The sequence below is a fragment of the Rhincodon typus genome, chromosome 23, assembly GCF_021869965.1.
Source record: "Rhincodon typus isolate 14 chromosome 23, sRhiTyp1.1, whole genome shotgun sequence".
In the NCBI taxonomy this organism is placed as follows: domain Eukaryota; kingdom Metazoa; phylum Chordata; class Chondrichthyes; order Orectolobiformes; family Rhincodontidae; genus Rhincodon; species Rhincodon typus.
The window spans coordinates 43,427,460-43,441,090 of NC_063354.1; the positions used below are offsets into that span (position 1 = coordinate 43,427,460).

Below are 13,631 nucleotides of genomic sequence, written 5' to 3' on the forward strand. Positions count from 1 at the left end.
CACGCACGCTCGTGCGCACACATACTCTCTCATACACACACACACACACACACACACAGAGCTACTCCCCAGCCCAGTCCATGACCATGGTCTATCCCAGGAGTCACAGTACATCTCTGCCCCCACTTCCTCAACCACATGTACACTGACTATACACAATATGAAAGGTTCTTTATGACCTGAAACAAATGACCACAAACATTGAGCCGGTGCAACAGCATTTATGGAGTGAGTGTGCCAGTGCTAATCCCCATTTTAACCTGGGACATGTGGGAACGTTTTGAATGAGTTAAGATTGGGCCCATGAATGATTCAACGTGAGTGTCTTCTATCATTAGCAGATTGGAGAGTTCCTGACTGTCAGTCAAACAATAAGTTTTTTCAACCTGCCTCCAAAATTCTTGCATTCGTAAAACAACGAAATCCAAAGCCACTGAAGAAAAGGCAAATTTTAATGGTTTTGCAATTTCCTCTGTGTTTGTTCACAGCTTCATATGGAAGGTTCATTATCCTGGAGTATCCTGGAATGTTGGAATGCTATCAAGGCTTACTTCCCACCTTTATTTCCTTTCAAACTGCTCTCTTCTCCTTCATCTCTACAAACATTTGGGAACTGCCTAACTCCCCATCGATTTGAACGGTGCCTTCCCATTCTTGAATAAACAGTTCCAGAACATTCTATGATGTCAGTTGAACACAGGAGTTTGATAGTTTGTGTTGAAGTTTAGGGTGCAGAGGTTTTTTTGTTCCGGTTTCATGTCAGGTGGTGTGATGCTGAGCGACGTGGATGGAAAGATCCCATTTTTAATTTCCAGATTGCGCTGGAATCAAGCTGCCCATATCCTGACTGAAGTCAAGTTCTGTTTCTTCCGTCATCTCCATGTTCACCGTTCTACTTTGGATCCCACCCTCAGTTGACTGTGCGGAGTTTGCACATTCTTCCCATGTCTGCGTGGGTTACCTCTGGGTGCTCCGGTTTCCTCCCGCAGTCCAAAGATGTGCGGGTTAGGGGTGGATTGGCCGTGCTAAATAGACCCATAGCATCTTGGGATGTAAGGGATAGGTGGGTCAGCCATGGGAAATGCAGAGATACAGGGATAGGATAGAGGGGTTGGTCTGGGTGGAATGTTCTCAGGGTCGGTGTGGACTCAGTGGGCCAAATGGACTGCTTCCACACTAAAGGGATTCGATGATCCTCGTGAAGCATCATTGGATCCATTTTAATATTATCATTCTTATTTTCAAATCCTTCCATGGTCTCACCCCTCTCCAACTCTGCAGTTATTTCCAGCCCCACAACCCTGTGGGATATCTGTGCTCCTTTAACTCTGGCATCATTTATATGTCCGATTTTAATTATTCCACCATTTAGCTACTGAAGCCTTAAGATCTGCATTTCCCTCTCTCCGCCTCTCTTTCCTCCTCTAAGGCACTTTTTTAAACATACTACTTCGATCAAACTTTCTCAACTGACCTAATATCTCTTGTACCTGTGGAACTCGCCCTTAAATGCAGTAGGCATGTCAATTACCCACTGCGGTAATAAATTCAACATTCCCACAGATCTTGCAACATTGCTGACAAGAATTTAACAATCTGTCAGCGCTGACTGTTTGTATATTTGTTGTCAGGAGTCCACATAATCTCACTATCTGCGATTTCCCCAGCACATTCTCTGAGATCTACACGTTACCCTTGTTCCCCTGCCAATCAACCACCTTGCAATGGATCAGTTCACCAAAAATAGAGAAAAAAGACTCCCCTGGTTGCTGTGACGACACCCTCAGTAGGAGTGACAACCTCAAGTCAGCCACTGTGACACCAATGATCTTTAGTGTCTCCTTAAAGGGGCCAAACTGACAAAAATTGCTCTTTACAAATGAGTTTACAAGTGGTGTGCCCACGCCTTGAGTTCAGCACATACCCCAGCAATTTCCCCACCCATCCCTGAGGGCCATGTTCCCTTTAGAAGTGGGGAAAGTAGAGTAAGAGGTTAAGGGTCACTTTTGTTGGATATGCTCATTGCAGGAAGAAACAGCTGGGACAGGCAGCAAAGGGTTAAACCAGGAAGTGAATTCAGTTCAAATCACAACCTGAATGCATGTGGATGGACTCTGAGCAGGAGCAGGCTCACAGCAAATTCTTACCAACTTCAAAGGATGTGAGGTGTCTTTAAGGGGCTCTTGCAGACTTTGGGAAGAGGTGGGAGTTTTCTTAATTCTGGCAGCTGACAGCCAACCTTCCTGGGCACAGAAAGAAAGAGCTGGAGGCAACGAGCGAAGGATGATGGGATTTCTATTGGGAAGTGGTCGATGGTCTGTCTCTGCCTTAGTCAATGGATTGTCAGTAAAACTCCAGCCCAGAATTGCCCAGCAGGAGAGAATCGATGAGCTTCACGTTTTGCAGCACAAGAGGTGAGGCAGGGTTGCTGTTTTCTGTACAAATTTCCTCCTCAGTTCAGGAGCTTGGAGTTGGGGGACATTCCTGTGTTACAAAATGAAACGAAAGTCGTCCATTTGGCATATCTGGTTAGTACCGACGATATCTACTGGGAGAGGGGCTTGGGTGGACACTGAGTGAGTAAGAATAGGCTGCTAAATGTTAAATGATCCCACAGCACTTAGTTTCTGGGCTCACCAGAGATGTGTCTGTTTGGTCGTAGTGGTGGAGTCTGAATCTGCTCACTGCAGACCTGCATTCCCAACAGGAATCCTTAGGTGGTGCATATCTCCTTTCGTAAACCAAGAGACCCAGGCTGAAAGATGCCTTGAAGTTGTGAAGGGTGCTACATAAATGCCAACTAAATGAGAGTTTGGAACCCAGCGTGGTAATCCTGTCCTGTTCTCCATCGGTTACTGATGAGGTCTTTCACTGAATAACATCAAAATCAATGAAGAAGAACATGAGACAAGGTGTGTAACAGGTCAGTGTATAACAGGCAAGTGTGGCACAGTGCCTCACAGCACCAGGGACCCGGGTTCAATTCCACCCTCGGGCGACTGTCTGTGTGGAGTTTGCACATTCTCCCCGTGGGTTTCCTCCGGGTGCTCCGGTTTCCTCCCACAGTCCGAAGACGTGCAGTTTAGGGTGGATTAGCCATGCTAAATTGCCCCATAGTGTCCATGGAGTTGTGGGTTAGGTGGGTAAGCCATGGGAAATGCAGGGTTACAGGGACAGGGTAAGTGGGAGGGGGTCTAGGTGGGATGATCTTCGGAGGGTCGGTGTGGACTCAATGGGCCAAATGGCCTGTTTCAACACTGTAGGGAATGTATGAAGTGTTACAGTGTGTATGTCAGGGACAGTGTGCAATGCGTGAGTATATAGCAGACAAGCGTGTAACAATGTGGGGTAGGTATGTGTCAACTGGTGAGTAATGGGTGAATGTGTAATAGATGAAAATGCAACAAATATTTGAAAGATCGAGTGTGTAACTAGCAGTTGGATGATTGTGTAACTGCCAAGTGTGGAGCAGGTGTGTAACAGACAATATATGTCATGGATATGTGTATAACATGTGTGAGTACATAGTAGGAGAAGTGTGTAAAAAGACAGGTATATGACAAATGTGTATGCTATGGGTATATAATGGATGAGGCTGATAATAGCCAGGCTGTAATGAGGGGGTGTGGCAAAGTGAATTTGTAATGGATGAGTGAGTAATAGACAGCTATATAACAGGCAGATATGTAAAGGATGCCTGTGTAACTAGTAGGAGGTTGCTTTGTGTTGACTGTGATGAATGTTTTGAAACACAGAAGTGCTAAGTCAGGCAATGTGTTCATTTTGATGTCTGTCGGGTTCAGAGTTCACACTTGTTTCTTTGGCAGAAGGTTCGTTTCAAGTTCCAGACCAGAGTTTGAGCACATCATCCAAGTTGATGCTACTTCCGTTTAGTACCGAGAGAATGCTGCACTATTGGATATGTTCTTTCTTTTATTTCAAAAATATACTTTATTCACAAAAAATCTTTATATGTATACATAGTTGCTTGAGCAGTTCGACTCTGTACACAGTCTTTACACGTGTATAACAAACAAATGCAAGACATTTCTTCCATATACAAGACTGTATTTATATATATTTCAGGCACCGAGAGGGTCTAATAACTGAATGGACCTCCATTGTACGTTGGTGGAAAGGCCTCAGATGGTGGTCTTTCCTCAGTGCGCCTCGGCAGCAGTTGCCCCAAGCTTTAGTGAGTCCCTCAGTGAGTAGTCCTGGACCTTAATTCTGTAAAATTTCAATGGGTTTTAAAACTGCCAGTGTTAACTTGCGTTGTGTTAAATCTACTACACGATGTGACCCCACATTGCCTTACTTGGCCAATGTCAAAGCGGCCCTCCTGTTTCTGCAGGAGTGTGGGATACTGCACCTCAGCCGCTGCGGGAGATGGTCAAGCTTGTGGACCCATGGGCCTTCGGTTTGGTCCCAGGGTGGGGGGGCACGGAATGATTGCCGTTCCTCCGGCCTGGATATTCTGCTGCAGGGAGGCAGCTTCACCATCTCCGAGGTTAAGGAGGTGGAGGGCAGGCACCTCCTCATTACAGATGTTATGTACAGAAACGCTCCCCTGAGACTAATTACCGTGTACGCCCCGGGGGGACAGAGTGAGCAGCTCCCACTGCTGCTGGTGACGTCCAGGCCGGTCATTCTGGCCGGAGACTTCATCCGCATCATCGATGCAGATGGACCATCCAGAGGGACTGACAGCGAACTGGACGCCATGTCCAGCTTCCTGATGGAAACAGTTAAAGTCCCCAAGCTCCACAACATCGTCAGCATCCCTGCAGACGCAGCGCAGCAAAGATACATGGCCAGACGGGTCTCTCCGCTCAAAGATAGATTTCCTGTTGGTGTCCTGTACGTTCTCGGTCAGATCCACCAATGTCAAGCCGGTGTTCTTCTCTGACCACTGCCTCCTGCTGGCCGACTGTCACATGCAGGATGACCAGCAGACCAGCAAGATACGTAGAAGATGACAGTGAAACTGTAGACCCCAGAAAATAGTGAGGAACTCAAAAGGGATTAGACAGGTTGGAGAACCATCAAGCCCCTCTTTGACCTTCCATCAGACTGGTGGGAAACAGTCAAAGGGGAACATCAAGAGGTTCTTTATGCTTAAATGTGTACAGAAAGCGAGAGAGAGAGAGAGAGAGAGAGAGAGATGGGGAAAAGTGTCCAAACTCCACAAAAGCATGCAGAGCCTGTCGCATACAATCTGCCAAATAATATGTTAAACTGAAGTCATGTCTACCTGTTCAAGGGATCTTGCTGTGCACTGATTAACTGCCACATTTCCTACATGATACCACATACTAAATTTCAGAATGACTGACTGGCTGTGAAGCACTAGGGGACATTCTGAGCTGGGGAAAAGTGCTTCCTCACAATTTAACTGTTCTTAGTGTCTCATGTAGTTCATAACCATTTCACTGTGACTCTAGTAACCAACAAATGGAAAGGAGAGATTGGAGTGAACACTGACACTGAGAGAAATTAATCTCCTTAGCATTTAATTGCAGTATAGAGCAAATCTGCTGCATGTTTTTATTTGTCCATGGGTCATATAGGTGAGTGTGAGAGTATGTGTGTGTATGTAGGATGGGGATTATCCGCATACATCCATATGTGGATGGGAGTGCATGTGTGTGTGTGCATATGGGTGACTGAATGTGGATGTGTGTGCAGATGGGTGTGCGGCGCGTGTGTATTTTTGTGCGGATGGGTTGAATATGCAGGGGGAGTTGAGGCTGTGTGTGTAGGTGGGAGTATATGCAAATGTGGGTGGCTGTAGTGCGTATGGGGTGATGGGGGCTGATTGTGTGTGAGAGTGAGTGTGTGTGTGTGTGATTGTGTGAATGTGTGTGTGTGTGAGAGAGAGAGTGTGTGTGTCTGTGTGAGTGAGTGTGTTAGGGAGGGAGCTGGGGGATGGGTGGGAACAGAAGCAGTCTCAGGCAGAACATTTTGACAGTGTTACAATGCATTTTCCACAGTTCACTCTTCTTTAGTGACGTTTTAAACAACACAGATTTACCATGCATCTATTTATTTACCTGTTTCTGTCAATCTGTCTGTCTGCAGTTAATCTACCCAGATCACAATCTACCTAGTCTATCAACTTACAGTCCCTCACTCTGCGCATTTTACTGTGTCCTTGTGCATCTCTTTTACTATCGGTTTCTATCTCTCTTTTAGTGTTTGTGCCTGCCTTTAGATGTAACTAATTAGATCTCTGTCCCTACGCATGCTTCTCTATTGTATCTCTATCTGTCCACATCTATAAATATAATGTATCTTTTTTTTATCAATGTTTCTACTTAATACCTATCCCTGGATCTCCTCATTTGTATCTGTCCCTCTATCTCTTAATATTTATTGTCATCTGTTTATGTTGCCACTTCTCCAGCCTGACAAATTCTATGTTTGGAATGTGTCCCCTTGACGGTCCAGTTCAGATTAACTCTTATCGGTTTACTCATATTTACTGGGTATCTGTCAGTAACACATGCCCAGAGCCACTACAGCGACATTGGGGCATGAGGAAGATACTTGTATCTTTTTCGCTGGTGACGTTAGCCGCCAGATCACAGTTTCGGCTTGATCAATAATAGGTGAATATTTTATTTAGTTTGGGATGTCATCATGTTATCATGCTTGCATAAAATGAGATGGGGTTAATTCTCATTTTTGTGTGTTGTGGCATTCTCAGCTGTGATTGGCTGTACTAATTCCATCCTCAGGAGTGAAGCTGTTAGATGCAGCTGCCAAAGAAAGGGTGGGGGGGCTGTGGAAATGAAGAGAATATTTTTAATGCAGCCAATTGTTAGCGTTTAGGCTTCTCCTACAATTGTGGTGGGAGCAGAATCATATAAGATCTGAATAGAGGGGATGGGGGAAGATGATTTCTCTTACAGGAGAATGATGTTACTAAAATCACAAGTCACCCATTTAAAACAGATGAGGCAAAACTTTTTCCCTCAGTGGGTGACATGGTGGCTCAGTGGTTAGCTCTGCTGCATCACAGGGCCAGGAACCCAGGTTCAATTCCACCCTCGGGCAACTGTCTGTGTTGAGTTTGGACATTTTACCCCTGTGGGTTTCCTCCGGGTGCTCCAGTTTCCTCCCAAACTCCAAAGATGTGCAGGTTAGGGTGGATTGGCCATGCTAATTTGCCCTGTGGTGTCCAGAGGTGTGCAGGCTAGGTGGGTTAGCCACGGGAAATGCAGGGTTACAGCGATAGGGTGGGGGTGTGGTGAGACTGGGTTGGATGCTCTGCAGAGGGTCAGTATGGACTTGATGGGCCAAATGGCCTGCTTCCCCACTGTAGGGATTCTATGATAATCTTTGGAACACTTTTTGTAAAATGTGATAGAGGCAGATTCTTGAATATTTTTAAGGTAAATGGGTAAGTTTTTGTTAAGTAAAGGGGTGGAAGGTTATCAGGGGCAGGTGGGAATGTGGATTTAAGATTACACACAGATCAGCCATTATCTCATCGAGGACTCAGGGGCTGAATGGCCCACTCATGCTCACGGTTTGTATATAGATTGAAAAGTAAGTATCATAATGAATTGAATAAATAACTAAAGGAAACGTTAGCAGGACTACCGGGATAGAGCAGGAATACGGGACTCTGATTGGATCACTCCGAGCCAACCTGGGCACAATGAGCTGATTGTCCTCCTGTCAGAATGATCCTGTGATTCTCTGGGAAGATTGTTCACCAGGACCAGCACAAAGTAACAAGTGTGGAGAACAATACGTCCCTCCAAATGCATTTGCCTTGACCAGTCAGTTTGATAGTGAACGTGCCCACAGTTTGAATCCATCTGTGTGATTTCTCTCCATCAGGATCTTGGAAGTACCTCTGTTCACAGCAGCAAGAGCGAATGATGTCAGTGCGATCAAGAAACTCCTGGAATGCCACTCCGTTGACCCTTTCGAAAAAGGTGAGAAGGCACATTTAATTTTGAGGAAGGTAACAAATGGATGTATGCTTTCATTTTAATTAAAACGCAGCACAGGAAGGGGTCACTGGGTCTGACTGGTCAATGCTGGTGTTGATGCTGCTGTTCAACCTCTTTCTCCCGTCCTCCTTCTTTGACCTCGAAAGCAGCACTACCTTGTCTAATCTGCCCTGTAAGTAATTAACCTTGAGGGCCATCATAATACTTGATAAGCCTCATTAATTCCAGTCTCACACTCATTGCATACTGACTGACTGCTAATCACACTCAATCTCAGGGCTGTGAGTGACGCACTGAGGCAATAAATGAGATAGATACTGTGTGAGGCAGAATTGCCGGGTCAGGTTGGATATAGTCTAAAGAGGTTTCTTCATGTGACCAGCCAACCATAACTCTCCTGCCCCCAGCAGCTTGTTTCCTGAAAAGTACTTGGATAGAGAAGGATTGAAGAGTTGACAGGCATTGGGTTGAGATGATGTATTGATTAAATACTAACCGAGATTTTAATTTTGACAAATAAAAGTGTTTAAGAAATTTAAAAAGACATAATTGTTTTAATGCCATGCATAAGTTCTCACTTGCAGCAGCGACCAAAGATCGATCTTTCATTCCCCTGGACTCCAGGAAATTCCTTGAGTGTTGGCAACAGTAGCTGAAAGCAAACCTCAGTACCTTGTGGTAATTGTGGCTGCTTTTATTTCCTGGTAGGAGTGATGGGTGAGACAGCATTGCACATAGCAGCTTTGTACGGAAATCATGAGGTAGCGACTATGCTCCTTGAAGAAGTGCCAGATCTCATCAATGTGCCTGCCACCTCGGAGCTGTACGAAGGTAGACTCTATTGTTTCATTCATGAACTTTCGCCCTTGTTAACCCAAACTGGGATCTGGCTAAGTTTTGTATTAGAATGGGTTGGGATAAATAAGGAGTGAGGGGTTAAGTGTTGCATTAGGATGGGTGGGATATTCCAAGAGGTTCTGCATGGTAGTTTGGTTAGCAAGGTTCGATCACGTGGAATACTGGGGAAGCTAGCCAATTGGATACGAAATTGGCTTGAAGTAGGAGACGGAGGGTAGTGGTGGAGCGTTGCTTTTCAGACTGGAGGCCTGTGACCAGCAGAGTGCTGCAAGGATTGATGCTGGGTCCACTGCTTTTTGTCATTTATATCAATGATTTGGATGTGAATATAGGAGGTATGGTTAGTAAGTTTGCAAACGACACCAAAATTAGACCCAGCACCAATCCTTGTGGCATACCGCTGGTCACAGGCCTCCAGTTTGAAAAGCAACCCACCACCCTCTTGTCTTCTACCTTCAAACCAGTTCTGTATCCAAATGACTAGTTGTCCCTGTATTCTGTGTGATCTAGCCTTGCTAATCTGTTGTAGCTGTTCAGGTTGGTGAGGCCACTTTTGCAATACTACATTCAGTTCTGATCTTATGCTGTAGGAAAGATGTTGATGTTGAAAGAGTTCAGAAAAGATTTACAAGGATGTTGCCAGGTTTTGGAGGGTATGAGCTATACAGAGAGGCTGAATAGGCTGGGGTTATTTTCCCTGGAGCATTGGAGGCTGAGGGATGACCTGTGTAGAGGTTTATAAAATCATGAGGGGCATGGATAGGGTTAATAGCCAAGGTCTTTATCCTCTGGTAGGGCAGTCCAAAACTAGAGGGCATAAGTTTAAGGTGAGTGGGGAAGGATTTAAAGGAGACCTGAGAGGGCAACTTTTTCACCCAGAGGGTGGTGCGTGTGTGGAACTTTCTGCCAGAGGAGGTGGTGGAGGCTGGTAGAATTACAATATTTAAAAGACAACTGGATGTGTATATGGACAGAGGTATATGGGCCAAATGCTGGCAAATAGGATCAGATCAGTTTAGGATATCTGGTCGGTACAGATGAGCTGGACCAAAGGGCCTGTTTCTGTCATGTAAGACATTACGTAAGGACTGAGGGGTTGGTGGACATTGTGGGTGAGGTGTCATGTAACAGCTTAAATATGGAAACAGAGCGGTCGGTGATGAAAGGGGAATGGATGGTGCCGCTGACAAAGTGGAATTTGAGGATTGCTTCTCTCCTTTTAAGCCTGATACGATGAGGTATTATTTGATTTGATTCTTTCTACTTTTCACTCTTGTCCCTTACTGAGATAGGCCCAAAGGTGCTCCCCAAATCCTGGCCTCTCAGATGCTAAGTTTTCAAATCAACTCACAGCAATAACCTTGCAAGATGAAATCAAAGAGAGATTTTGTTAACAAAACATTCGAAATGTTGGGGAATTGTTTTGCAACTCCATTTGCACATAAACAATGTAGAAAGAAAGAGAATTGGAAGAAAAGAAGTTACATCTTCTGAATTTCTTTAGAAATCAAAGATATTGGTATTAGTTTACTTGACTTACAGTCCAGTGAGTCGCTGTCCGTTTGGGAGACTATCAGGTCAGCTGATGTTGTAGTAGTTCCTTTCCTGGGAGGTAGGATGCAGGTGATTAGCAGCTGAAGCTCCAGCAATACTTCTTGTACTCAGAGAACTGATCCAGTTTGACAGCAAAGTCCTGAGGTGCTTTCTGGAGATGAGATTCTTAAGAGGGAGAGAAAGATGGAGAACAGGCCTTCTAGCGACTAAGACCTGGAGTTGCTTTTCTCGTGATGTTGTGTGGAGTTCACACGTTTTCCCCGTGTTTGCGTGAGTTTCCTCTGGGTGCTCCGGTTTCCTCCCACAGTCCAAAGATGTGCAGGTTAGGTGGTTTGGCCATTCTAAGTTGCTCATAGTGTCCAGGGATGCACAGGCAAAATAGATTAGTCATGGGAAAAGTAGGGTTACAAGGATAGGGCAAGGTTATGGGGATAGGGTTTGGGTCTGGGATGCTCTTTGAAAGATCAGTGCAGACCCGATGGGCCAAATGGCCTCTTTCCGCATTGTAAGGATTCTCTGATTCTATGAGCTGCATATTTAAACAATTCAACAAGCTCCATTTTCAGAGCTCTGACAAAAACAGGCCTTTCAGGTGCTGAAGGATTATCTCAGGAGGTGAATTGGAAGGTTGTTAAGTTAACAACAGTGTAGATTTATATCCCCCAATAGAGTTTCCATTGTGAGCTGATGAGCTCACTGTAGAAATATTAGTGACCATTTTAATTTAATAGGTTTTGAAGTTTTCTTTTGCCTCAAACAGCTTGTCTCTAAGTCCTTGGTGTCAGCTTTAGCTGGAATGCCTAAATAATGCAGGGGGTTCAGAGGCTTCTTGTCAAATGATCACACAATCAGTGTCAGCCATTTTATGAGTCCAGATTGTTCATTTTTAAAACAAACACAACTTAACCATGAAAACATCCAAGAGGATACTGATTTCTTTGGGATTTATCTTCATCTCCTCTGGCCATGACTGTAGTGAGTAAGGAATGTGGCCTACACAGTGAGGGTCAGAGACAGAAATGCAGGGCCCTTTAAGGCATAGGTCCAGAGTGGATTGAGAACAGTTAACCCTCATTGGATTGTTGTATTTAAGAGCTGAGCTCGGGCTATTGTGGCACAGTGCTAATGCCCCTACCGTTGGACCAGGAGGCCAGGTTCAAGTCCCACCTTCTCCAGAGGTGTGCAATTAAAATCTCTGAATAGGTTGGTTAGAAAACATCTACAAGCTGAGTTCTAAGAGGTGGGCACTGCAGGGAGTGGAATGCCTTATTTCCCCCTCTGACTCCATTTGATTTTAGACCCCTCCCTCTCTGCCTACCTTGTGTTAGTGTCGCACTGCCCCTAGTGGGCAGTGTTTGTAGTCTGTCTGTCCAGGTGATTACTTTGGTGATTGGGTGGTGGATTTTTGAAACAGAAAGAGCTGAGTTCTTGGCAGTGGGCTGAGGAGGGAGTCGTCAACTCTGATTGCTTGCCTTTCCTCCACGGCTACATTCATGCTCAGGTTCCCTTAGAGGAGGAGCATGCGCTGTGTACCAACAACCTCAAAACCTTCAGAGAGAGGTAGGTGTTGGCGGGACTGGAGTGCGTTATCTCCCTGTCCGACACCATTTTGATTTAACCTCTCCCTTGTATTCCCCACCTTTTTTGTATTTGTTATTATTGCAATAAGTAGGCAGTGCTTGTTACTTGTTTAGTTGTTTAATTGGGTTTGATTTGGCGGTAGGTTTTCGAAACGAAAAGCAGAGCCGAGTTCTTCACTTGGCGTGGGCAGTTCAGAGACCTCCTTGTGGACCTCCACCTGGGCCTGGCCGAAGTGGCCATCAACAGGTCCAGGCTGTGGGCAAGGGAGTGGTCCATAGTTCCCAATTTGTTCCTCCTCTTCCACAATTAAGTTCGTCCCCAGGTACCCTCAGACAAGGAGTATGCAGTATCCACCAATGCTCTCGATGTCTTCAGAGAGAGGTGGGCACCACCGGGCCTAGAGTGCATAGTTTCCCCACTCTAACACCATTTTGATTTAGATCCTTCTCTTGTTTCCTTACCCGTTTTGTAACTACATTGTTGTGACACAGGCCTGGCAAGCAGTGTTTGTTATTCGTTAATTGATATATAGTTGTTCAGGTGAGTTGCTGGTGGGTTCTTTAAAATAATAAAAATGCTTAAAAACACAAAGAGCTGAGTATTTGTACAAAGGGAAAGGTGGAAACTGGTGTTTGCACTTGACTGTAATGTAGATTTACAATAATGCCTCGGTAAATCTCTGTGTATCGATGTACAAAACAGTAAGTCAGGAACTTTTTTTTGTTTCATTCCTTCACGGGATGAGGGCATCACTGGCTAGGTGGCATTTATTGCCCATCCCTAATTGCCCAGAGGGCAGTTCAGAGTCAACCACATTGCTGTGGGCCTGGAGTCACACGTCAGGCAGACCAGGTGAGGATGGCAGTTTCCTTCCCTAAAGACATTAGTGAACCAGATGGGTTTTCCCCAACAATTGACAATGGATTCACGGTCATCATTGGAGTCTTAATTCCAGATATTTAATGGATTCAAATTCCACCATCTGCCGTGGTGGGATTTGAACCTATGTCCCCAGAACTTTATCTGGGTCCCTGGATTGACAGTCCAGCGATAATACCACTGGGCCATCGCCTCCCCATAAATGGGGAATGGGTAGCTGAGTTGAGGAATGTTGTTGGGGTTAGGATCAGGATCAATAGGAAGTGACTGCATATCATTTTGTTGGATAGGGAAAACAGCCCTGCACATTGCTGTGGCAAACGAAAATGTTCATCTGGTGAAAGAGCTGATAAACCGCGGAGCCGATGTGGCATCATCACGTGCGACCGGGATCTTCTTCAGAAGAAGTGAAAAGAACTTAATTTATTACGGTAAGCGTTCACCATCATTTGCTAGTGAGTGTATGTGAGTTCACAATCTTCCTCGTTGAATACGACAGACTGCTCTTCATCATTCCATTAGTCTTTCGTGGGAATAGGACAAGAGTAAGCCATTTGTGACAATGCTGTGGTTTTAAGAGGTTATTTTGTCCTTTTTGTTTAAAGGGAGGTTCTAAGACAGAGGTAATGAGCTGTCTACTGGAAAATGCCAGTAAAGTAAACAGCTTGTGAGGCCTAGAGTTTTTTTTTAAGTTGAAACAATAGAAGCAGCCTGGAGGGGTGTGGCTGGCTCTATCTGACCAGGATTGTTAGTTTGTTTTTCAAGGTTTTAGAGTAGATTTGTAGCTCCGTT

General features: G+C 45.1%; 1 protein-coding gene across 1 annotated transcript in view; it reads left to right on the plus strand.

Annotated features, from left to right (window-relative positions):
* The first annotated feature begins 2,283 nt into the window (after positions 1–2,283).
* The window catches only part of LOC109923077 (transient receptor potential cation channel subfamily V member 5-like), a 56,866-nt gene continuing 45,518 nt past the window's right edge, over positions 2,284–13,631 (plus strand). The window contains exons 1-4 of the mRNA XM_048610950.1: positions 2,284–2,414; positions 7,852–7,949; positions 8,676–8,798; positions 13,130–13,270. Of these exons, the coding sequence (XP_048466907.1) occupies positions 2,284–2,414; positions 7,852–7,949; positions 8,676–8,798; positions 13,130–13,270 (493 nt within the window). The remainder of the gene's footprint in view (positions 2,415–7,851; positions 7,950–8,675; positions 8,799–13,129; positions 13,271–13,631) is intronic.